At 52.5% G+C, this 26,429-nt stretch overlaps 1 protein-coding gene across 1 annotated transcript in view; it reads right to left on the bottom strand.

The window, feature by feature from the left end:
- Positions 1 to 831: 831 nt before the first annotated feature.
- Positions 832 to 26,429, bottom strand: part of LOC311365323 (protein Jumonji-like) — a gene marked incomplete at its 5' end in the record, with an annotated part of 76,301 nt that continues 50,703 nt past the window's right edge. Inside the window, 13 exons of the mRNA XM_084484836.1 lie at positions 832 to 2,501; positions 2,997 to 3,104; positions 3,832 to 4,018; positions 4,498 to 4,628; positions 5,179 to 5,361; positions 5,846 to 5,951; positions 6,445 to 6,559; positions 7,233 to 7,303; positions 7,589 to 7,707; positions 8,037 to 8,129; positions 10,977 to 11,599; positions 13,818 to 15,342; positions 21,805 to 22,052. Coding sequence (XP_084340962.1) covers positions 2,223 to 2,501; positions 2,997 to 3,104; positions 3,832 to 4,018; positions 4,498 to 4,628; positions 5,179 to 5,361; positions 5,846 to 5,951; positions 6,445 to 6,559; positions 7,233 to 7,303; positions 7,589 to 7,707; positions 8,037 to 8,129; positions 10,977 to 11,599; positions 13,818 to 15,342; positions 21,805 to 22,052 — 3,788 coding nt within the window. The 3' untranslated portion in view covers positions 832 to 2,222. The remainder of the gene's footprint in view (positions 2,502 to 2,996; positions 3,105 to 3,831; positions 4,019 to 4,497; positions 4,629 to 5,178; positions 5,362 to 5,845; positions 5,952 to 6,444; positions 6,560 to 7,232; positions 7,304 to 7,588; positions 7,708 to 8,036; positions 8,130 to 10,976; positions 11,600 to 13,817; positions 15,343 to 21,804; positions 22,053 to 26,429) is intronic.

Here is a 26,429-nt window from a genome sequence, read left to right as displayed (position 1 = left end):
ATTTTATTTAGTTTTTTAAATGTTGAAAACGCCCGACTTGGCGTTTCATTAAATAGTCCTAAAACAGTTCATTCTTCTGGGAGGAAGGACAACCAACAAACTGGATAGTAGGATTTATTCTTGACAGTCACCACTGGCAAGCTCAGTGCAACATGAGTAGCTACTAGATTCTCCTTGAATTTTCAGTAATGAAAATGTAAAAACCCATTTTTTTGTGATGATATCATTTTTTTTTCCCTTTTCTTTAAAAAAGTAAAGCTAAACAAACAGAACTAGGTTGGGGGGGAGGGGAGTGTGTGTGTGGGGGAGGGGGGGGGGAGTGGGGGTTGCTACTCCTCGTCTCCTTTCTTACTGATATAAGCAGCACTTAATTTTGTTTTTATACACGCTTTAAAACGGAGCAACCCAGTCACAACTCACATGGATGAAGAAAGGATAATGTAAGGCTTTTTCTTCATCGGCACCTCCTCCTCCTCCTCCTCTTCCTTAACCAGAAAGTATTCTCCCTCTCTCCCCCTCTCCCTGCCCTCCTTCCTTCTTCCTTCACCCCAGAAAAAAGGCTCAAGTATTTTTTTTTAAAGAAATATACAGGATTATGTACAAAAAAAAGGGAGATTTTTCGTTGTCGTTGCCGTTTTAAGTCTTGATACGTTTGCAAATGGGGGCGGGGCGAGCGAGGGCGGGGGAATCCAATGAAAAAGTCTCAGCGGTAAAGAGGGAAGAAAACGAAAAAACAACGTGGGACTCTGTATTTCACATTTTACACTCTTTGACTAGTGGCTCTACTCAGAATAGCACATTAGAATAAAAACAAAACAAAAGAGGAAACAAAAAGATTGAAAACACCCAAAAATAATTATAATATAATATAATAATTCATATGTTTACCGGTACAGCTGAAATGAGACGACTGGAAGAATGGAATGTTAACACGATTGCACATCATTTAGGAGCGGGGAAAGCCCTCTCTCTCTCTCTCTCGGCTTTCCCGCCCTGTGGGACGGGGACGGGGGGGGGGGGGGGGGGGGGCGGACCGGGGGGGAAGGGACTCGGCCAACTGCCGACCTCTCCTCCCCCGCCCCCCCTCACCCGGATCTTTCATCTTTTTGTATTGTTATACAGTAATTCTAACCAACAGCACCAAATAACATGGACCTCCACGCAGTGTATCAGGCACAGGTCCCCCTAGCGAGCGCCGGGAAGGGGAAGGGGCCACCGCCCCCCCCCCCCCAACCCCCCGCACGCACGCACACTCCGTTCTCACGTACACCAAGAGAAAGCGATGTCAGCGATAAAGTAGAGGGGGAAAACCCAATAAAAAATATGAGCTAGTAAAAACAAAAAAAGCTAAAACCCACAATAGAACATAATCAAAAGGAACAATAAACTCGAACAAAGAAATTAAAAACGTCATCCGCTTTTTCAAGTTTTCACCTCGTCTCGCCGGGCCCCCTTCCCGTCGAACGCGTTCAGTGCCACACCGCAGGGGGGGCCGTGGCAGAGACCGAGAAACAAACAACAACAAAATAAAATGGACTCCACTCGTCCTGAGAAGCGAGGACAGAGCCAAACTTTGGGTCACTACTTGGTGTCACTTAAACGTTACATTAAAAAACCGGGTCAGGGGGGGATTTCAGTTAAAACCAACGTCCCCTCTGTCGTCCGCCTTGCGTTCACAGTTAAGTGATTCGTGATGAGGAACCTGTGTTGTGAGGGGGTGGGGGGGGGGGAGGGGAGGCAGCTGGGTAACCATGGTTACCCTCTTCATGTTAGGGTGTGTCGGTTGGTGTTTAGGGTAGGGGGAGGGAGGAGGAGTTTATTTTCGGGCTCATCAAGTCCACCAGTGAACTTCACACTTAATGCTAGGGAGGAAAACAAAAAAAAAATGGACGACTCGAAGAAAAGTGAAGAGAGGAACAAGTCAAACAAAAAATAAATTCTTCTTTCACGCTAGTGCAAAAAACACTGACATCTCGCTGTTTCCGTTTTTTTTTTTCCTTTTCTTAGAAGCAAGCTTGTCGTACTAAGGGGGGAGGGTGAATATCACGGGGTCATCTTTGCGTCTAAAGCTCACAATCATATTTTAGAATATGGGTGGGCGGTCGGGAACCGAGCTGTAGGAAAACAAAAGAAAACACGACGGAAGGAAGGAGCAGGGGGGCTTATGCAGGGCGTGGGCACGGGGCGACGAGGGGGGTATGGGGGGCGGGTCTTGGGGTCACTCAGGACACGGCCGCCGCCGCTTTGGGCATGTGGGCGGAGCTGAGGCGAGAGAGGGACACCTCCACCGTGGCACGCTTGCGGGGGCCCCGCTTGGCCGGAGAGGCTTTGACCCCCTGGCTGGGGCTGTGGCGGAGATCCCCCCCCCCCACCACCACCAGCCCGCCGCCGCCGCCGCCTCCACCCCCGCCCGCTCCACCGACCCCCACCGCCACGCCTCCTCCTCCGCTCTTCCCCAGGGCCTTGCCGCACACCTGGTTCACCAAGCTGTTGATTTGCTCCTGGGGTGGGCGAGAGAGAGAGAGAGAGAGAGAGAGAGAGAGAGAGAGAGAGAGAGAAAGGAGAGCAAGGAGAAAGAAAGAAAGAAAGTAGGGGAAAGAGGAAGTGAAAGAGAGAGAGAGCAAGTGGAAGAGAAGGAGAAAGAAAGTCAGAGAGAGAAAATGAGAAAGATCAGAACCGCAAACCTATACTAATGTTTTGGTTTCAATAAAGACATTGCAAAAAGGAAGGAAGTAATGCTATTCCTGGTTGTGGTTGAACAAGCATTAAATTGCACATGATACAACAAACCTATGGCTCCCCCTGCAGGATCGAGGGGGGTATTGTTTCATTGTGAACAGACAAACCATGTACCATATACACACACACACACACACACACACACACACACACACACACACACACACACACACACACACACACACACACACACACACACACACACACACACACACACACACACACACACACACACACACACACACACACACACACACCTCATCGTATCGGTACATCATCTTGAGGCCTCTGCAGGACTTGTGCTTGTCCACGTAGCGCAGGGCACACTCCAGACAGAAGACCACATTGTCCGTCTCCTGGACCACCTGATGGATGGGGGAGAGCTCACATTAGTCAGTCGTCCAGCAGCCCTGAGCCTCGTTAGTCGTCCAGGAGCCCTGAGCCACGGACACGCCCAGTGAAGACATGTTATCACAGAGCCGGTAGGGCCGTAGAGCCGGGAGGCCTACAGGTTAGACGGTGCACACCTTGGGGATTGAAACCCAGACTACAACTTGACCCAGTCCAGCGTACATGTGCAAACATCACCAACACTAGATCTGAAATGACCAGGCAGGTAAGGCACTTCTCTAGCTCCACATGCCCACCTTCAGTCCTTAATGGAACATTCCAGGCACTCAAAAATAGAGTGGAACAATGATTCACGTCGACTAGATTAACAGACTCAAGCTTATTACAGCCATTGAATTAAAAAAAAAAAAAAAATCTGTCTGGGATGTACGGCTCATCAGATTCTCATCAGTTGGACCACCAAAGTTTGACCTCCATGTTTCCCAAAACCAAATATTATTAAAGGTCCCGTGTTTTACTAAACAGGTGTGAGCGTGATTATCAAGTACAAGCCGTTGTAAAATCTCCCTGGCCCCCCAGCACCCTGGCCCTCCAGCCCTCTGGCGTCCGATCTCTCTGGCCCCGGGCCCCCCAGCACCCTGGCCCCCCAGCCCTCTGGCCCCCCCAAGCCCCTGTGGCCCCCAGCCACCAGGCCCCCCAGCCCCTCTGGCCGCCCAAGCCCCCTGCGGGCGGTGGTCTCACCATGGACAGGTAGCAGAGGTGCAGGCAGGTCTGGCAGCGTCTCTCCGAGGACTCCAGCGGCAGCCACTTCCCGCGCGGCTTCTTGCGGCTCTCGGTGGGCCCCAGGCTGCCGTCGTGGGTGCCGTAGCGCGCCGACGACAGCAGGCCCGCCTGGAACAGCTCCTGCCGCTGGCGCATCTCCATGTTCCTATTGGACGAGGACCAGGGGGGCGGCCGTTAGCCAGCTGGATGCCTATTGGTCGATGCTATTGATTTAGCTTCAGAAAGAAAAATGTGTGTGCGTGCGTTCTTCACTGCGACAAAGTGTGTTTGTGTTCTTGAGTACGATGTAGTGTGTGTGGGCGAGTGTGCCCTTGACCACAACGTAACGTGTTTGTTTGTGTCTGTTCTAAACCAAAACTAAGTGTGTGTGGGCGAGTGTGTCCTTACAAAATAACCTGTGTTATTGTCTGTGTTCTTAACAAAACAAAGTGTGTGTTTTTCCTTGATGACGATTTAAAATATGTGTGTGTTCGTTACTACAATACAGTACGTTTATGGTGTGTGTGTATTTAGCCGAGTGTGCAGCCCACGTGTGTGTGTGTGTGTGTGTGTGTGTGTGTGTGTGTGTGTGTGTGTGTGTGTGTGTGTGTGTGTGTGTGTGTGTGTGTGTGTGTGTGTGTGTACCTGAGGTCTTTGAGTAGGGCAGCGATGGTGGTGAGCAGGAAGCCGTTCTCCCTCTTGGACTCTGCCGAGGCGATCTGGTACAGCAGCTTCTCCATGGAGAAGGGCTTGGCGATGCGCCGGCATTTCAGGTCCTGTCCGGGGGAAAAAAGCCATGAGGAACTCCACTACAGAGCGGTGGGAAGGACGGGCTGAACGCTGGGTACCAGCAGGGAGCAGGGTTCCTGTCTCAAGCCTTACAAAGAATAATCTGCCTTCATATTTTTGGGATTGATTGCAAAAAGTATTTTCTGAGGTTTAGTTTCTGTGAGGTAATGAGGTAAATACAGTTATACAAGTTATTGTACAATGTATGTGGTGTAGAGGAGTATTATTTAATAGTCAGGAGTGATTCAATGCATATTAATGAATTAATGGTTTTTAAATAAATAATCCATTCACACAAGTCCTTGTATAACTACACTTCGCCGCCCACTAGGGGGCAGCAACGAGCCGACACAAACCCAAAACCTGGGACAAAAACAACTTCATTAAGAATCCGAAAACAAAACGCACAACATAAACAATGACTAGCCAACGTGGCGTTGGCGGACTACAAATCCCAAGCTGCCCGAGGCCGTGTATCACATCCACCCCCCCACTGTTTGTGAGGCATTCTGGGTAGCGTAGTTCTTGCGGCGTTACCTTGGCGGCCTGGTAGCCCAGGTCCATCCAGTGCGGCGTGGCGAAGTGCACCGTCTCCGACACGTTGTAGCCGCAGCACACCTTGGACACAAAGGCCCCAGGGAAGCAGACCACGAACTCGCCGCAGCGCTGCACCGTGCGGTACACCTTGATGCCCTCGCGACACAGCACCTCCGGGGAGATCTGGAGGAAGAGGGAACCGTTGAGGCGTATTTAATAGCCTCCTTAATAGTAGAGGAGGAGGAAGAGGCCACAGGGTGAACAATGGAGAACGTATTTAATAGTCGTGGAGGAGGAGGAGGAGCTTACACGTGGAACGGAAAATGAGTTCAGGGGAGGCTTATTTATTCATTCATATATTTGTCGTATCTCAGATCATCAATATCATTAATGAAACGAATGAATGGAAGGATCTCACAGTGTTCAAAAATAATACTAAGGACTGTCTAAAGAAATTGGAAACTGTCATAACCAACCAGCTTCAAAGACACGAATAGAAGAAGAATATCATGAATACCGTTTTTTTTCTTCCTGATAATTAAAATATCTAGTGTATCTATATCTACATTTAGTGACGCAGCACTCTAGAGCTGGTGCGGTTGTCTGGTCCCTCTCCCACTCCTGCCGTCCCCCCCACTAGAGAGGGAGTCTGGAGCGGACCACCTACCATGATGTTCTTCTCCAGCATGTCCAGGCCGGGCGTGCCGTTGGCCTGGAGCAGCGTGTGGACCACCTTGTCCAGGTTGGCCTTGTCCTCCGCAGGGACAGAATACCTGAGGGGAGAGAGAGAGACGGACAGCGTCAGCGGCCAATAGCCTCGGGGGGGAAGTCTTCACTCTAAGCGGATTATCTACCTGCAGGTCCTGCATTAATCCGTTTGATACGGAAGAGGTGTGCGTCGTTTGGTTGTGAACTGCTAAGGCTTAGTTATGGTTCCACGTCGACGCAAGGCAAGGGGGTTTATGGACCGATAGCGTCCTTGCGGACCCTCCTTGCGTCCACCGCAAGGGCCTGACGTGTGCCTCCCCAAAATTGTAACCTTCCGTCGAGGCGGCAGCAAGCAGGGGCTGTGATTGGTCCGCTCACTTAAACCCGACGCAGGACCAAAACAGGTTCACGACTGTGTCGAAGCGTCTGTGTGGTCATTGCGTTGCGTTGCGTCGACCCATAGCCGAGTGTTTGACCCAATATAAAAATATATACAAGAGGAGGAAAGTGGCGTGAAGTCGTGCAGGTTTGGTGCGGTTCTCTCTGGTCTGTACTCACCAAATGCAGTCAGCACCAGTGTGTAGGTAATCTATGTATGGAAGGCGGTTTTGGTCTCGAGACCAGCATGAGGTAGTAAAGACCATGCCAATGTTCAGCCAGGGAATGGTCACCCCTAGAGGAGACGAGAGGAGGAGGAGAGAAGGAGGAGAGGAGAGGAGAGGAGGAGAGGAGAAGGGAGAGGAGAGGAGGTGGTAGGGGAGAGGAGAGGAGGAGGAGAGAAGGAGGAGAGGAGAAAAGGCGAGAGGAGAGGAGGAAGAGAGAAGGAGGAGAGGAGGTGGTAGAGGAGGAGGTAGAGGAGAGGAGAGGAGGGGAGGAGAGGAGAGGAGAGTGGAGGAGGCGGTAGAGGAGAGGAGGTGGTAGAGGAGAGAAGAGGAGAGGCGAGGAGTAGGGGGTAGAGGAGAGGAGGTGGGAGGCAAGGTGAGGTGGGAGAGGAGAGGAGAGAGGAGAGGAGGTGGGAGAGGAGAGGACAGGAGATAAGAGGAGAGGAGAAGAAAGGGGAGGGGAACAGATGGCAGGGAGGAGGTTACAGGAGAGCAGAAGGAGAGGAGAGAGGCAGGAGCCAGGAGGAGACAGAAGAGGTGAGGGGGAGGAGGACATTATTTATTGCGTTTAGAAGTGAAGGAACAAGTGTGTGCACATCCTAACATATCTCCCTCTCAGGTGGGGGACACTAAAGAAGATGGATGAGTCTGTGGGCGCCACATGCCTCTCCCCCCTCGTGCGGGGGAGGCAGTGCGGCCATGTGTGTGTGGAGGGAGACAGGCAGCGTGGGTCAGCGTTCTTACCGGGCACAGCACCCAGATGCCTCAGAATGGATCCAGAGTTGTTAGGCAGGACGGTGAGGTTCCATCCGTGTCTGAGGAACACAAAATGCGCATTAATTCAACACCTTTTTTCTATGGATTTTTAGGATTTAGTTCTGGATTACAGTGTCGGTATGTACCGTCTTATTTATTGCGGCATCGTTTGGTAAAGCACTTTGTAAGCCCTTTTCGAAAGGTGCTTATTATAAGTCATATTTATATCCTCAAAGTTTGGCAGTGCAGAGAATGTCTTCACTTGCAACCTTTTTTGGAGGAATATTTAGAACTGCTAGTATTTATCTTGTGTACATCGTCAGAGAAGTGTTGGGCTTCCTTACTTTGAAAATGGCTCTGATTTTCCCGTTGGGAATCCACTCCCATGAGTACTGGTGTCCACCTTCCCATGATGCACTGCGACGTGGCAGTCTCTCTGCTCAACAATCCTCCAGTACTCTTGCTGCGCGGGGCCAGAGAAGAACAGAGTCAACACTACACACAGCATACACAATACACAACACTCAGTACTGTTTACACCACTAGCATACGGCTAAGTCCTTGTTAAATGCGTACTAGCTGAGGCCATACTCATTGGCTAATGATTACTTTCTAGACTTCTAGACTTTGTGTTTGTTCTCACAAAGTCTAGAAGTAACAAGTCGGATCTGACAAGTCGCATAAGACGGATGAAGTGGTATTGTGCTACCAGTATGGTAGGACTGAAGTGGTATTGACTATAAAGGCTTTAAAGGGCTGGGTAAGCAGGGCTGCCTCGTCCCTGGGACTCACCTCCACCTCGGCCTCCCCGGGGTCCTTGTTAAAGCACATGGTCATGGTGTTCCGAGCTATCCTGAAGAAGTTGGTCAGAGACATAGATTTCCCCTGCAAGAGGAACAAAAACCCCCCCAAAAAAACAGATGGAACCATTAGACCTGAGGAGAAAGAACAGAGTGTACTCTGGAGGGGGGGGGGGATCAATACGGACGGGATCTTCAAGGTAAAAGTCATTCGCTGTTATTATTTGAAATCCAAATTTTTTCAGATTTGACAGTTGACTCGAGCGTGGGGAGACACACGGCGGCGCTTGGACTCAGTAAACCTCGGATTAACCTCACTTTGATCAGATTACGGCCATCGCGTTACGATAAGACAGCGTTCCCGTGCTCGAGCCCGGACCTGCGACTCTGGTTCTCCTCCGGGACGGAGGAAGGGAAGAACAATGTATCGGGGGCGAGGGAGAGGACCTCACGATGAAACACAGGAACAACCACGCTGGCCTTTGGGTGAACCGCGCACACACACATGGTGAGCATGCACGTGGGGCGGCGTGCAAGTGTTGCGTGCGTCTGACAGGCGCGGGGGGGGGGTTTGAGCAGATAAGTCTCCATCTTCCTTCACCTCTCCGCCCGCACGTCTCTGACAGATCCCCCCCCCCCTCTACCCCAGGGGCCCCCCTCCAAAGGAGGGGGGCCCATAAATCTGCCGACCCTGAGGTCCGGGACGTTGAGAGCGGCCCTGAAAGAGGGCCGCCGTCGCCGTGACTACGAGCAGGGAGACTATTTATTGTGCGCTAATGCGAAACTCATGTAAAACTCTCCTCCTTCGTATCAGCGTGTCGTTATCTTCAGGTGTTGAGCTGCTCTTTATGTAGATATCGGGTTCCTCTCAAAACGTTCCCGGGTCTCTCCCAATGCATTCCCGGGTTCCTATCGAAGCGTTCCCGGGTTCCTCCCAAAGCGTTCCCGGGTTCCTATCAAAGAGTTCCCAGGTACCTCCCAAAGCCTTCCTGGGTTCCTCCCAAAGCATTCCCGGGTTGACAGTTGTTCTCCGTCCGCGGTGGAGAGAGATGGGGATCTCATCATAAAATCCCCCCAAAAAAGCTAAACACAACACAAATATAATATAAGTATCTTCATATATATATATATATATATATAATTTTGTAAGATCTTTGATAAGAATATGCAATCACTGTTTATGCCGGAGCATTGGCCGCGGGCTAGCGCTGGGAAGCTAATCCGTAGCGGGGGCCAGCAGCCGTCACCGGAGCTGGGCTTATCTCTTCCCCGGCACGCTGTTCTCTGGGGGGGGGGGGGAACAAAGACACACATCCCTCCCTCGGGGGGGGGCGAGTCTGGGTGACAAACATACACAGGGCAATCTGAGCCAGCGATACTGCGAGGGGGAAGAGGGAGGGGGGGGGGGAGGAGAGGGGAGGGGTCGTACGGCGTCCGCCCGTGTCCGTCACCGTGTTGTGACAGACGTGGTTACCTGCGGCGCTCCGTCTCCGAGTGTGAGACGGGGGGCCGCCGGCCGGGGGGGCCGGGGGGACGGGCGCAGAGAAACACATCCATAGGTCAGGAGTGTGACTCACCAGGGATATGCGTGTGTGTGTGTGTGTGTGTGTGTTTGTATGTGCCTGCGTGTGTATACCAATGTTTGCATTGATGAATTGTGTATGCATGTATATGTGTATGTGCGCGCATGTATATATACGTGTATGTGCATGCGGGCATGTATGTATGTGTGTGTGTATGTGTGGGGGGGGGGGGGGGGGGACGGTGGGTGGGGGGAGGATGCCGGTGAAATAGCAAAATAGGAAGTGGGCAGATGTTTGAGCAGGGGTGGTGGGGGGGGGGTTCAAGGGGAATAAAGGGGCGAGGGGGGGCCGGGGGTAAACACAAGGACATCTGACATGCAGGGAGATGGCAGCCAGCCAGGACCCCTGAGCAGGGGGGGGGGGGGAGACGGGGCCCGGGGTCCGGGGCTGGCAATGGGCTCCGTTCCTCGCTGACCTATATTACCGAACACTGCACCCGTGCACACGCCCATGTGCACACACACACACACAGTGGTTTGAACACCTCTCGCGGAACGCTACGTGCACACGTTCACATGTGCATATGCTCGTGGGACCTTGTTTAAATGAAACGCTGCCCACATGCACACACTTGCGGAACCCCTCTCACGAGCACACTCATGGCAGAGTGAACATCCCGGAAGACAACCCCTTCCTCCCACACAGCGGAGCAGGGATATTTAAAACAGAAATGCATCATGCGCAATTTAAGAACCACAAACTAAACACAAAGGCCATCTTTAAAGTCACAGACGGTTAGTGGGTTTGGGGGGGTTGCGATCCTAATCCGGGGACGAAAACTTTTGAGTAATGAATTTGTTTTATCCACAGAAGTCACACAGTGGCCCTGTGGGGTGTGATGACGCAGGAAGCAGCGCTCTCTGTTGGGGGAGGAACCGGTGCTTATCTCCTGAGGTAGAAACCTCTTTAACACCAGCCACGTCGCCCAGACACCCGCGCCCGCGATAGCGCCGACACTGAGGAGGTGACGATTTGTACGTCTGTGTTTGAACCCCTCTGTGGGTGATAACAATCCAGAAGAAAGTCTCCCCGTCTCCAACCCTGGAAGTTCATGGCCCAGAGATAAGAATTACCCAGTGTGCTCCGGAGGAGAAAGTGGATTTTTTTGTTGTGCAGGTGTTGATGTATTGTTGAACCGTTGATTTGAGGCCAGAGGGAAGCGAGCCGAATACTAAATGCTTGAATATCTTTGCTCAAGTTTTTGTACCCTCTAGAGAGAAATGTGAATCCTAAAAATAATATCGTTCATGGATGAAACTGCTGAACAGAAACGATCCACTACAACTACAAAAACACAACGGATTAGACGCTCCTCCACCTGAACACATTTTGAGGAACTGCACACTGACCTTGTAAATACACTTGTGCTGGTCGCTGAGGACACCTGCATCCTCTTCCTCCTCCTCCTCTTCTTCATCCTCCTCCTCCTCCTCCTCCCCACACAGGGCCTCCTCCTCCTGCCGCCCGCTCTGCTGTTCCTGAGTGAAGAGCCGGCGGCGTCCCGCCTTCACCTGCGCCTCCAGCTCCTGCAGGCGACGGCAGGCCGCGGCCCCGGCCCCAATGCCGCCGCCACCGCCGGCACGCCGGTGCCCTGCCCCGGCCGCGCCCGCCACCAGGCCGCACGCCAGCCCGTTCTTGGGCTCGTAGCGCGGCAGCAGCACCAGGCCCCCGCCGGGCCCCGCCAGCAGGGGGTCGACGTGGCCCTCCAGGGGGCCCCGGCGGGCCTCCAGCTTGCGCTTCTCGCGCAGCACCTGGGCGTGCAGCCGCAGGCGCTCGGGCGCGCCCAGGGAGTCGTAGGAGAGGAGGTACTGCAGGTAGGCCTCCTGCAGCTTGGCCAGCCGGTCCTGGGCGGAGCGCGGGATGCGCAGCAGGTCCGCCAGCTTGTTCCACTTCTTCAGGTCCATCACCTGCTGCATGCCGCCCATGTCGTTGATCAGCTGGAAGAAGCGGGCCAGGTCCACCTCGCAGCCGCCTGCAGGGGGGGGAGGGGGGGGGGGGAAAGGAAGATTAGAAAAAGAGGAGGAGGAAGAAGGGGAGTAGGAGGCGGAAGAGGAAAATAAGAGAAAAAGTAATGGTAATAGTAAGGTAAAGAAGAGGAGGAAGAGGAGGTCGTAGGGGAAGAGGTGGAAGAGAAGAAAAAGTGAGAATAGGAAAATAGGAGGAGGAGGAGGAGGAGAAGAAAAAGTGCGCCGCTGGCTTAATTCTATTATGAGCTGCTGCCGGCTGGGGTGTCCGCCGGTAGGGTGGCCGGTCAGCAGGGCGTCGCAGAGAGCAGGGTAATCACAGCCGCAAACTAGGGCTGAATTATCTGAGTGTCTATTGTAAAACGACCATCTTGATGTGTAGTTACTGGCACTCCTTTTTGAATACACGCCCTGTTGCCCTTCAACGCACAATGAGGACTTGGGAATAAAACTCTGTCTAAGTCTGAATCGAGGTGAGACAGACAAACGCCAACATACAGATACGTCTTCGTATCTCCACCCTCTGTCTGGGTGGTGCATTCACACACACGCATGCGCACGCACACGCACACACACCTCTTAAAACCCAGTAAGATAATTTCCCCCCCGCTGTGAGGAACGGGGAGGTGACAGGGGCCAATCTGGGGAAGATATTGTCTGCTTGGCCCCTGGGGGCCCCTTTGCTCACACATATTGGAATCTACCATCGCCGGGCGGGAGAGCAGCAGGTGACACGCCAGTGGTACCGCGCCTCAGACACACACACACACACCTGTGCTGATTCACATCTCTGGCTGCCCGGCGCGGTCTTTAGAGGAATAAATAAATAGCCCCCTACACGGCGAGCATCACCCCCTGTGAGACGCCTCGGGGGACAATAGAGGTTATTGGGAGCCCGGCGAGGAGGGGAAATGGAGGAAATAAGAACACGATGCAGACGGTGGGAGCCAACCCTCTGTGCTGCCGTTACCACCTCCACGGGCATGTGGGACTGGACTGATATAGATCAATAATATCATAACGTATCATATGTTAGATTGGACTATACTGATATCGATCAATAATATCATACCCCATCATATGTTAGATTAGATTGTTTCCCCAATGTCCCCATCCCAGATTTACAAAGCAATTCGTCTCTATCTTACATTATAATAAAAAATAGTATAACAATGTTTTGATGAAAATTCGTTTCTTTTCCCCCACTGTTTCCATCCTGAAACATTGTGTTACCATAGCGGCAGACAAGCCTGAACAGCGAGTGTAAAGCGATACGGCCAGACCGAAGCATGAAACACCCCATTCTGTACACCAATAAAGCGCAAAGCCTGTCTGGGGTCCCAGGCTCCGGTTTTTACAATGCGATCCCCAGATATCAGACTTCACGTCGTTTGTCAAAGCTGTCAGCCCCTGCCTCCCCGTCTGGCTGCCTTTACCCTTGAAGAGGGGTGGGGGGGGGAGGGGGGACTCTGAAGACAAATGACCACCGGTGTTGGCCCGCGCTGCAACGGGTCTGCGCCGGGCACGGCTGCGACTGCTTTTTAAGTCTCTCTGTGAGTCTTGGCTCGGTTTGGTCTTTTACCATCACATCTTTATCAGCCCTTTTGATATGAACACTGCTGGTTTAGCGTAGGAAACCTGGCACGGCTCCGCCGCGGTTAATGAAGCGGACCAGAGGGAGATCCTCTCCTAACTGCACGGTCTGAGCGCTGCTCCAGACGGTTCAGCGGAGGGGCAGTACGTCGGGGCCTAGGGTGGATACAGCTCATGCACGATACTGTTGGTACGACGCGAGACTAGAACCCGGCCTGACCACTCTCAAACTGTATCATCCAAATCATTGTGCAGCGCATGTTTACCTCATCAGGTGAGCTAGTGTGTGTGTGTGTGTGTGTGTGTGTGTGTGTGTGTGTGTGTGTGTGTGTGTGTGTGTGTGTGTGTGTGTGTGTGTGTGTGTGTGTGTGTGTGTGTGTGTGTGTGTGTGTGTGTGTGTGCACTGCGCGTGTGTGCTAGTGCATGTGTGAATGCTTGCATGTGTGTGTGCATGTATGTGTACGCGTGTGTGCATGCGTGCGCCTCTCTGTGTGCGTGTCTCTGTGCATGCGTGTGCGTGTCTCTGTGTGTGTGTGTCTGTGTATGTGCAGTGTCTCTGTGTGTGCGGTGTTTCTGTGTGTGCGGTGTGTCTGCAGGCGAGAGTGCGTGCATGCGTGCGTGCGCGCCGCTCACCGATGACGGGGGTCTCGTCCATGCGGATGCCCTGGGCCTTGAGGTGCTTGCGGATGCAGGCCAGCCGCTGCACGTTGGGCCCCCAGCGCCGGCCCAGCTTGTGCACGCGCTGCACCTGCGTGACGAAGCGCATCTCCTCGCTCAGCTTGCACTCGGGCCGCCAGTCGGGGGGGGGCACCACGCGGCACAGCCCCGCCCCTTCCGCCCGCTCCCGCACCGCCGCCAGGTACACCAGGGGGTCCTGGAACTCCCGGGAGCCCGGCCGGAAGACGGGCGCCGCGCTCAGCGACGGCCAGCCCTCGGGGCGGCTCCGCCGGCGCTCCCGGTCCGGCTCGCCCTCCTGCTGCCGGGACAGCTCCTTCTCCCGCTCCCACTCGCCGTCCCGGTCCGCCGGGCCGGGGGGGCTGGGGTGGAGGCCCGTCCGGGAGGAGGAGGGGGAGGAGGTAGAGAGGGAGGGGGAGGCGGCGGCCGCCGGGTGCTGGGGGTCTGAGGTAGTGCCGGCGCGGCCGGGGTTGTGGCCCGGGGCGGGGGAGGAGGAGGAGGAGGAGGAGGCGGACGAGGTGGAGGAGGAGGAGGACGAGGAGGTGGAGGAGGAGGAGGAGGAGGAGCTGCGAGCGTGAGACCTGCTCTGCTGCTGCTGCTGTGCTTGTCGGATCAACATCAGCTTGCCCGCCGACGCCCGCTTGGGCCGCGTGTTGATTGGCTCCGTGCTGGCTGCTGGTGTGGAGGGGGGCGGGCTCTGTCGGGGAGGGGGCGTGGAGGGCAGGGCGACCGGGGCGGAGGGCGCCATGGCGGCGGTCGGCTCGGGGGCGTGTCCGTTGGTCACCGGCGCGAAAGGGGCGGCGGCCTTCTCCTGCAGGCCCGCCTTCCTGCCCATGCTGCTGTTGCTACGCGTCTCCAGGGGCGGGGCCTGGAGCTTGGCCTTCTTGGCCTCGGCCGCGGCGACGGTGCTGGCGGCGGCGGCGGCGGCTGTTGCCGCGGCGACGGGCTTCTTGGCCTCGCTGCCGCCCGACGACTCCAGGCGCCGCTTGGAGTGGCGCAGGCCCTCGCGGCCCTGGCCATCGGCCTGCGCCTGGGCCTGGGCCTGGGCCTGGTAGTTGTGGCGCTGCCCGTTGAGACGGCCGTTAAGGCGGGTGCCCGCGGCCACCTTGTGCAGCAGCCCCCCGTTGGACATTAGCACCTGTTTGCGGGTTTTTGCATTGCTGTGGTGGGCTGGCGGTGTTGACGCCGCCGCCACTGCTCTCCCTGAGTGGGCCGGCGCGGGGCCGGCTGCTGGCTGGCTGTGCTGATTGTGGCTGTGATTGTGAGCAGCGGCCACGCTGCCGTTGATGTGTTTGCTGCTGCTGCTGCTGCTGAGTGGTTTGGTTTTCTTGCCCAGGTCCCTCTGCTTGGCTTTGGTGTAGGTGACGTGGCCCTTGGACACGGTGGCGGTGTACTTCTTCACAGTTCTGGACGGCAGCCGGAAGTCCCGCCCCTTTTTGGCGCCCGCCGCTGCGCCCCGCGTCAGCCCGTTCACTCTGGAGGCCTGGAGGGGAGGAGGGAGGAAGTGACATCAGAGAGGGAGCGGAGGAGGAGGAGGAGGGCGGGGATCAGGGTGGGAGGGCGGAGATATATACATATTTTTTTAATTGATCAAATTTTTTTCAGACATATCAATATAAATCAAACATCAAAAATACAAAACATTTAAAAAATAAATAACATTTATAAACAAAAAAACAAATTATTTCACAAATAAGAAAAAAAAGAAAAGAATATGACATATTCAATTGATATTCCTGAAAAGGAGTAGGAAAAAGGGAGTGGAAGTCACTGAGCGTGAGAGAAGCGCACGCGCTGATGGAAGCCAGACGCTCTGACGGAGAAGCGATCTGATGGGAGGTCAGACTGCGGTTCGGCCACGCCGGGGGTCAGAGGTGAAACCACCACATGTCGGATGAAAAGAGCCGCATGTAAAGGAACATTGTGATGGAAGAGCGAACCACAGAGACGTGTCGTCTCCCCCTGTACTCCATCAGCCGGCCCGGACATCACTCACCGCCGACTGCGTAGTAAACTATTAAACCATGGAAATGGAACGTGACACACGTATGGATTCTGAATACCAGAACGAAATGTTAAGATGGATGTATATCGTGCATACACATAGGTTAGCGTTAGCCTCTCTCGCTGATGTTTCAACCATTTAAGCAGCACATTCCTTATCATTATCAATTCAGACAAAACTGTTTTTATCGGCTTAAATTAACCTTTTGAGGTAACGTGTCGCCACGTTACCTCAAAAGGTTCATTTAAGCTGATAAAACTAGTACAACTCCATTCAAAGACGACCAACCATGGTGAATTAATGTGCAGCGCTATAAAAAGGACGCCTCAATTTCAACAAAGCACAGATCAACTATCTAGATTACAACGTATCTGCGCGCTGAAAGTCTTTGTAAAGCTGAGATACCAGTCCGCCGCTATTAAACCCGCAAAGGTTTAGATGTACTCCGGGATGTCGTGTACACATAAACCACAGACAGACGATACTGTTGGAGGATAAACCTTCCATGTTGACATGAGTTACGGTGACAGGCCCGGGCCGGAGAGACGGACGGACGTACAGAGAGATAGGACAAATCTTCCGCTGCCTCTCTGAGCAGATGGCTAGACGGTATGTGGCGGCTTAAGATGGAGGATGAAACCCCATCCACACATGACAATAATATTTACCGGCATTAAAAGTATAACTCTATAGTCCAGTGTTTGCTATGGTTGTCCCAAGACCCTGAAATAAATCTGTGCCCGTGCATAAGGTGTTTGTAACTGCATGCATGACGGGAACAGCATTCAATAAGAAACCCGAGCACGCTGTGGTGTATGCGTGTGTGTGTGAGAGACAGAACCTGGGTGCCTATGCGTGAGGATGTGGGCATGCATGCATGCTTCACAACTGTGGTGGTGTCTGGTTCCATGGCCGGCTGGAGCCAGCAGGGGAACCCCTGCCTGCCACTCAGAGCCTCTGTCTCTTTCTCTATACGTCTCTCTCTATGCCTCTCTCTCCATCTACGTCTCTCTTTCTCTGTCTCTCTCTATACATACATTTTTCTTTGGGTCTCTCTCTTTATGTCTCTCTATATGTCTCTCTTTATAAGTCTCTCTCTCTCTATGCCTCTCTCTCTGTCTCTCTTTCTGTCCCTCTCTCTGGCTTGATATCAACACATGTTGCTTCCCATCTAGATCCTCCTCCTCCGCTTGATTCCTTTCTCTACCTTTCCAAAGAAGCAAACCTCACTCCCATGAGTATGTTTGTAACAGGTTCGCTGAGCTTCTATGGAGGGTGCAGGAGACTTCAATACAATGAAAGACAACTTCTACTGAACACAAACAGTCCTGCTCTCAGCCCTCCTCCATGTTGACTTTCCCCCCTGTCACTTCTAGCCACCCGTGAGGAACAACCCCCATCTCTCTCTCCCCCTCTCTCCCATTTCTATGGCCCATTTTTCACCGCCTCTGGGAGTCTCTGGCTCCTCCTCCCCCCTCCTCCTCCTCCTCCTCTCTCTCTCTCTCTCTCTCTGAGATTCCCAGAGTGTCTGAGGAGTGACATTGAGACCGCTGCCATTAAAGTGTGAGGCTGAAACCAGGGCTTCATGCAATGACCTTGGACCTTGATTGGGGTGTGTGTGTGTGTATGCATGCGTGTGCGTGTGTGTAGGCCTTGTCCAGCTACACATGGGTATTTGGTTCCTATAGACTCAATGGATGAGTTTGGGCAGGGGGGTTGTCACTCTGGTTGAACAGACATAATGAAAGGCTACACACACACACACACAGCATTAATACTCAATCTACTACATAGAGCTGGATCCTAGAGCCAATATTCTTGAATGTATACTTCCATCTGCATTCTGAAGGGCCGTCTTTGAAGGGAAACACAGGAGAGGTAGTGGTGCACCTGAGCAGGGGAGCAGCCATGAGTAGAGAGAGTAGAAAGAGCCCAGACAAGACAGACACACACACACACAGAGGGAGACAGCTCTGTCTAGCGGACTCAGCAGCTGGAGATGAAGCACAACAGCGGGCAAAGATGGAGGGCGTGAGGGGTGTGTGTGTGTGTGTGTGTGTGTGTGTGTGTGTGTGTGTGTGTGTGTGTGTGTGTGTGTGTGTGTGTGTGTGTGTGTGTGTGTGTGTGTGTGTGTGTGTGTGTGTGTGTGTGTGTGAGGGGTGATCCATCACGGCCGCGGCGCCGCAGGAGGGCGGTGACAGACGGCCTACTGACAGCACCGCCTTTGAAGAGGCTTTAGTGTCACGACAAGTGTTTATGTGCATCCGCCTCTGTGTGTGTGTTGCATTGTGTTTGTCTCAGGTGGTGAGAGGGGGGGGGCGGCTTCGGACACAAAGAGCAGGGCCATTAAAAGATAAGAGGTGGGGTGTGTGTGTGTGTGTGTGTGGGGGCGGGGGGTGAAACATAACCCTGCCTCCATCACTCCTCTGCACCCCCCCCCCCACCCCTCCACCACCCACCACCCCTCCTACTCCTACTCCCCCCCCCCCCCACCCCCGGGGCAAATGAGGGGAGAGACGCGGCAGATTGATCGGACCAAGGGGGTTGTGGGGGGGGGGCGTGGATCAGAAGGCGGGAAACGCTGCGTCTGTGGACGGCCCGGGAGATGGATTGATGTGGCGACGTGACCCGAGCGTCTGACTGACATGACGCACTCGTTGATGCATTGTGAAGTTATCGATAGCACACTTGGGACGGCAGGCCTTCGACGGCTACACACGTACGCAGTGCCGCCGTCTGTCTGTCTGGGTCCTCTCCGGTGCTCCCAAAACATCATCTCAACGGCAGATCAGCCAACGGCGTTTGACTGATGCTCGGGCAGCCAATGGCAAAACATGTCATGATAGTAGACGATGTTCTCTCTGTGTCTGGTCAGTTTGCTGACAAAGCAACTGATCGATGAGACACGCTGCCCTGGCCCCGCTGTGCCACAAGGGGGCTCCACCACCAAGGCCTCCTGTGGGGTGTGCAAGTGACTGTTGTACAGCTGCCCCCAGCTCCCTCTCTCTGGCCGTCTCCCTCCCTCTCCCTCATTGTTTTTATGCAGATGAACAGAACCCCAACAGCAATAAAAGGAAATCAACAAAAAACAAAATGACAATGAACAGAACAAGAAACAATATTCACACACACACACACACACACACACACACACACACACACACACACACACACACACACACACACACACACACACACACACACACACACACACACACACACACTTTTGGTTGCACGTGAGTAGAGGAAGAGAGGGAGGGCGGGAGGGAGAGGGAGGGCCTAGATGACATCATGTGTTGCTATAGCCCAGCTGGGGCCAGGCAGGAAGATTTTAACAGACAACATCTGCAGACGAGAGCACAAACGATAGAGAGACACAGAGACAGAGCTAGAGAGAGAGAGCGAGAGACAGAGAGAGAGTGAGAGGAGAGAGAGAGAGCAGGAGAGAGAAAGCCACACAGGGGATAATGCAGAGGGTATGGACGCTGGGATTTGGGTACTAGGGACACGTGTCATAGATTAGCTTTGACTGAAAACACTATGATGCAAACATCATAAGTCTCAAGCTTATCTATGTTTCTGTATCTGTCCCTAATCAAATAAACCTTACAGTTGCGAGTTGTACTAATGTTATGAAGTAAACATATTGTTTGTTGACACAAGTGGTCAGAGTTTGGATATTGCCAGCCATATTGATCAAATTAACAAAGCTTCGGCAGTCTTATTTTCGAACACACACACACACTTTGCTGAGACAATGGGAGTGTCACCGTGGCACTTTAAGTGATTGTTGCACGCCCATTAGCTGCTGTGTGAGTTGAGCAGTGACGAAAAAAAGGAACAAGGAAACAATAATAACAAAAAATAATATTACAAAATAGCGTGGAATAATATAAATTAGAAAACATTAGGAAGAATTGAGCCATTAAGCAGCAGGCTTTCAGCACTGGGTTAACCATGTACGGCTTTCAGGTGATTTAGTCGAAGACATTCTGTAATAAATAAATAAATAAATACTTTTAATTTAAGTGAATGGAACAATAATGAATAGAACCACGCTAATGGCTGTCTAGCTAAACCTTTACGCACACTGCAAGGTTGCTTAACGACTAGGTCATTATTTAACCAGGTGGGAGTGTGTGTGTGTCTGTGTGTGTGTCTGTGTGTGTGTGTTTGTGTGTGTGTGTCTGTGTGTGATTGTGTGTGTGTGTCAGGTCAAACTAATCCTTGAGCATGTGAGTACTTGACAGTGGAGTGTGGAGGTGGAGACAGAGAGAGAGACAGAGACAGAGACAGACGGAGAGAGTGACTGAGACCAAGAGAGAGACAGAGACCAAGAGAGAGAGAGAGCAAAGAGACGGACAGAGACAAGAGAAAGAGAAGACAAGAGAAAGAAGTAAAAGGAGGAGAGGCAGACAAAGAAACAGGCCAGTTTTGAGTGTGCAGAACGGGGGAGGGTAAACAGAAAGAAAACTGGTACAAGAGGACGTGTGAGCGAGGGAGTTGTTTGTCTTGGTAGGTCGGCTCGTGGAGATACAATGTTGCTTAAATTAGATAGCAGAGGACACTTCAAACGCCTGCAGCCCAGTGTAGCATCAGCTAGCCATGAGCACCTCAACATCCACGACTACAGAGCTCCCGGTTTGGAGAAGCAGCGAGAGAGAAAGGAGGTGAGCGGGAGTGAGAGAAAATACCCTCTCTCACACGCTCTCAAAGAGTGTGAGAGAGAGGGTATATATCTTGAGTAACTGACTTTTGATTAGCTAATGGGATTGTCGAACACTAGTTTTCAAAGTTGAGCCAACTTCACCGCCCCCTCGAACACAAACACGCACGCGCACACAAGCACAAGCACTCGTTGAGAGGCTGAGAGCAGCATAGCGAGTAGCACCATCTTGGAGAGTTCCTAGCCAGCAGTTCTAAATATAGCCGCAGCAGTCATAGCGAGCCCAAACACACTCATTGCTCTCACATCGAGACCATAGACAGGGGAGGAGAGAGGGGAGAGATGAGGAAGACACGAGAGGAGAGAGGAGGAGAGAGAGTAGAAAGGAGAAGTTAAGAGGGAACCCCAGCGATAAAGGTAAGCAGGACTGACCATAGTCTCCTAATCTCCCCATGATCTAGGTTTAACCAACGTTTATCTGATTTATGAACACCACAAGGGGGCTGACGGATCCTGAATTTAAACTTAAACAACAACATCAGGCTCTAATTGTTTTTGTGGAGGTTGTAATCTCAAGCGAGTGTGTATTACACCAGAGCCTTCACATGAAGACATAACCTGTTTACTGTGAATAATACGTTCACACACCAATCAATTTCTACTACATGTGTGAACTCACATATGCACCAGCGTGCATGAGTGTATGTTCAGCCGAACACTGTTAAATCATTAGTTGTAATTATTTGCATGCCCTATTGAGTATTCATCATAACTTTTAATACTATACAATACTACTATAAAATACATTATAATGGGGTCATTCGTGTCTTTGGAAATTACAAGTCTCTCTCCCTGTGGGGCAAGTGAACTACAAATCCGATCTCTCCCTGTGGTTCAGGTAAACTACAAGCCCCATCTCTCCCTGTGGTTCAGGTGAACTACAAGCCCCATCTCTCCCTGTGGTTCAGGTGAACTACAAGCCCCATCTCTCCCTGTGGTTCAGGTGAACTACAAGCCCCATCTCTCCCTGTGGTTCAGGTGAACTACAAGCCCCATCTCTCCCTGTGGTTCAGGTGAACTACAAGCCCCATCTCTCCCTGCTCCACAAAGTAAGTAAGTAAGTGAGTGAGTAAGTGAGTAAGTAAGTAAGTGTGTTTCAGTGGCACACGCCTGAATAAGAGTGCAGAAGCGTTTGTTTTTTTTGATCAACATAGCAACACACTAGCCAGGACTCTGACCACACATACGTGTGTTTACTTCCCGGCGGGACGTACCTGCTTGCGGAGCTCCTCGGCGGCCCTCCCCCTGGCCGACAGCCCGTTGGAGCTCCTGGCCAGGGCCTGCTGCTCCCGGGCGTGCTGCTCCCGGGCGTGCTCCCGCGCCTCCGCCCGCTCGCTGCGCTCCCTCAGGAGGGGGGGCGGCGGCGGCGGGGGGGGCGGGCGTAGCGGCTCACGGCGGACGGACCCGGCCTTGGGCCCCCGCGGGCTCTCCCTGGTGCCCGCCTTCCCGTGGCCGTTGAACACTGGGGGGGGGGTGGGGAGAGGAGAAGGGAGAAGGGGTTAGGGTGTGGAGGAGGGGCGGACGGGAGCGGTGGGGGATGAGCAGGGAGGAGAGACGTGGCTTCAGTGTCAGTCGAGTGAGTGTTGATTGTGTTTCTGGAGCTGTATGTTGGCTGCAGATCACAGCGAGGGGGCAATAGACCGCTGGGTGACCATGAGCTACTGGGGTCACATGACCTCAGCATTGTAAACAATGTATAAACTGCACTGTTAACAATGTATAAACTGCACTGTAAACAATGTATAAACTGCACTGTAAACAATGTATAAACTGCACTGTAAACAATGTATAAACTGCACTGTAAACAATGTATAAACTGCACTGTAAACAATGTATAAACTGCACTGTTAACAATGTATCAAGGCATTGCATTGCCTTTCTCCTTGTAAAGGCTGGTAATGGAACTATAAACCGCCGTTAATGCAGATTAATGTAGCATAGCTAATGTTTGTTTGTCGCATCTTTACATCAATAAATCAAAATTATAAAAGTATAATTTGATAACATACATATATGATAGTTGAATATTTAGTTATCTAAGGAACGAAAAACGTGGTATAGTTGTTCATTATTGAACCTGTGTTTGATAATATCAACCATGACCATGCATTTCCCCCCCTGCTTTTGTCAAATCCCATACCCTCCATAGTTGTCTTAGTGTATTTATAGATTTACCAATAACTTTGGATAAATAAGAGATGAACCTCAAACCTCCTCTAGCTAATATAGATGTTAAAATCTATAAATGCACTATAATAGTCCTAATGGGAGGGGATGGTATGTGGCAGGATTCAGCAGGGGACATCAGTGACATGGGAAGCCTCTTTCTCCACCCATTACAGAAACCAAATAGTTCTCACTAATGGGGAAACAAAACCGGATCCTTCCGTTCCTTCTGAACGTAAATGGGTATTGGATAGCCGTTTTCAATACTGTGGTATGGCCCAACACAGGATATTATAGCCTACACGGATCAGACAGAAAAGCCTGGTGTATCTACTTAAAACTTTATCCAAACTGTGGTATGGCCCGACACACGATATTATAGCCTACACGCATCCGACAGAAAAGCCTGGTGTATCTTCTTAAATAAAATCTACGAGCATACAAATCATCAGATTATGACTCCAAGCCGCCCCTTTAAAGACTCAGATCAATAACAGTCTCACGCATTTATTAAAAGATAGTGAACCTCGCCGTATATCAAACGTTCTCTATCCCTGGCTTTGGTGATTAGCACAGTTAACGGCACGACAAATCCTCTTCATCTCGACTGTCTATCGGTGCGGTTTGCCCCATCTGCTGCGACGTGGAGCCTGTAGCGTAGTGGCTACGCTGCTCCACTCTCAGACAGAAAGATACCGGGTTTGATCCCCCAACGTCCACACTGACTACCTGCCGGCACCCTTGAGCAAGGGACCAAATCTCAACCTGTTCCTTTGCAGCATGCTCATCAAAATCAACAAAGTTGCCTCACAAGCTAGAGTAGGCGCGACCCGGCGGTTCACCGGGTAGAGAGCGTACCATTAAGGCCACGTCCTTACCACAGCAACCGGCGTTCGATTTCTGCCCGTGGTCCCCTCTCGCTCCCATACCTTCCTGTCTTACTAACTCTACAATAAAAAAAAGGATAAAAACTTCAAAAATAAATCTTCAAAAATATATATATTTTTATTTACCGAAGAGTAAATAGAGAAAGGCGTTAATTAGAGGGAAGGATTTAAGGCTCAGGGCGACGCGGCTGTCAACACCGAACCCAACGGGGCAGCCCAAGCCTGCACGTCGTCATCATAAACCACCTCCACCTCCAACCCCCCCCCCCCCCCCCCCCCCCCAGCCGCAGCATGAGGTCCCAGCCCACTCTGGGGTGATAAATTACAGCCCTGCAAAGAAAAGCGAAGGCACAGCGGAGCGGCTCCATCCACCTCTTCCAGGCTACTGTTGACCCACGCGGTGGGGGCCCCCTGTGGGAGGACAGGGGTCCCACAACGCAGGCCCCTGTAGTGCAGAGCGGCTCCCACAGACCCCTGGCACGGACACAAGTGGGGAGGTGGAGCGGGAACAAGCCACACACACACACACACACACACACACACACACACACACACACACACACACACACACACACACACACACACACACACACACACACACACACACACACACACACACACACACACACTCAGAGAGAGAGCGAGGGAGGGCAGGGGAGAGAGAGGGGGGAGAGCGAGTGGCTGAGGCGGACGCCACCGGTCACCCAAGTATGCATGATTTACTGTGAGTGTGTGTATGGGAAAGAGAGAGTGTGTGTGTGTGAGTGTGTGTGTGTGGGTAAGAGTGTGTGTGTCTGTGTGTGTGTGAGTGTGTGTGTGGCTGTAGACGGGTGAGTGTGTGTATGGGAAAGAGTGTATACGTGTAAGTGTGTGTGCGTGGGAATATGTGTGCTTGCACTTTCATGGGAATCAGTGTGTTTGTGTGGGAATCGCTTTTTGTGGGAATAAGTGTACGGCTGTGTGTGAGAGAGTGCGTGTAAGAGTGTGCGTGCGTGTGTGTAAGAGTGTACGTGTGTAAGTAAGAGTTTGTAACAGACAGTGCGCACGAGTGTGTGTGTGTGTGTGTGTGTGTGTGTGTGTGTGTGTGTGTGTGTGTGTGTGTGTGTGTGTGTGTGTGTGTGTGTGTGTGTGTGTGTGTGTGTGTGTGTGTGTGTGTGTGTGTGTGTGTACACGAGTACGTCTGTGTGTGTTCGTGCGCGACCAACTCTTTACGTCGCCACTTTTCAATGGCTGCGATTGAGCCCGCCCGGCGATGGAAAAGGTACCGGGCGGCGGCGCGCTCCTCGGGGGCCAGACGAACCGGCGAGCGACGCGGCGGAGGCCTGAGCCAGGCCAATTAACACGGCGTTCTCCCTCCCTCTCCCCCTCAGAGCTGGGCGCTGGCCCTACTGCCGCAGCATCAATAGGCCGCGCTGTGTGGGGACCCAGACCACAGCGGTCAAGTGGATCGTGCGCGCACATAAGCTAATGCCCCCGCATTAGGGAACACACTATAAAAAGCTGAGCGAGGGGGGTCTGCGAGAGAGCGCGTGCATGCGTGCCTTCTGAATTATACGTCCACATAGGGTTGGGTGTGTGTCTCTGTTCCATATGCACGGGTGTTTATACATACACGTGTGTGTGTGTGTGTGTGAGAGAGTTTGTGTGTGTTTGTGTACTCATGACCACAAGCGCGTGGCCAAGGTTCTCTGGGCCCTCTGGCTGAATGAAATATGGGAGAGCAATCCTGCTGCTAGGCGAGGGGGGAGGAGCCTGAGAGCCCAATAAAAGAGGTTTAATTTAGCTGTGTCAACATGGAACATGGCAGAGCTCCAGAGGGAGAGAGACCTCCAAGGAGAAAGAGAGAAAGAGCTCCAGAGAGCGCTCCAGAGAGAGAGAACGAGAGAGAGAGCGCTCCAGAGAGAGAGAACGAGAGAGAGAGAGCGCTCCAGAGAGAGAACGAGAGAGAGAGAGAACGAGAGAGAGAGAGAACGAGAGAGAGAGAGAGAATGAGAGAACGAGAGAACGAGAGAGAGAGAGAGAAAGAGCTCCAGAGAGACATAAAGAGTCCCTCGTCCATCTCCACTTCTCTCTCCCTCCTCCTCCTCCTCTCTCCATCAACACATCATTCTGAACGGTTGACCGCCCTAACCTCCTCCTCATCCTGCGGTCCTTTCTCCTCTTCCTCCCGCTCCCACCAGCAGTCCTGCCCTTGAGTGGGCAGGACTGGTACCCGGCTACAGCAGAATGTCCCGATGACCAACACAACCCTATAGGCCCACGCTGCAGGCGACACTACTGTGTACTTGAAGCTCTGTGTGTTTGCGTCTGCGTGCTCAATGTGTGTGCTCAATGTGTGTGTGTGTGTGCTCAATGTGTGTGCTCAATGTGTGTGTGTGTGTGTGTTCAATGTGTGTGTGTGTGTGTGTGTGTGTGCTCAATGTGTGTGTGTGTGTGTGCTCAATGTGTGTGTGTGTGTGTGTGTTCAATGTGTGTGTGTGTGTGTGTGTGTGTGTGTGTGTGTGTGTGTGTGTGTGCGCGCGCGCGCGCGCGCGCGCGCGCGCCTAGTCACCGGCGTATCCTAGCAGCGTGGTATCTGTGTTGCGCTGAAGAGCTCCCCTGTTCCAATATCAATTTATCCATTCACTGAGCACACTGTGGCGTGAGAGAAGCCCCGCTCTCACAAACACACTAGGTAGGAGCTGATAAGAGACACGCACATAGAACCCGACGTGAACGCGGGTGTGCGCACACACACACACACACACACACACACGTGCAGACCCACATACGCGTGCGTGCGTGTG

The sequence above is a fragment of the Micromesistius poutassou genome (genome assembly GCF_964030765.1).
Source record: "Micromesistius poutassou genome assembly, chromosome: 20".
In the NCBI taxonomy this organism is placed as follows: domain Eukaryota; kingdom Metazoa; phylum Chordata; class Actinopteri; order Gadiformes; family Gadidae; genus Micromesistius; species Micromesistius poutassou.
Note: the sequence above shows the minus strand (reverse complement) of the source record. Positions and strands in the feature narration are given on the sequence as shown.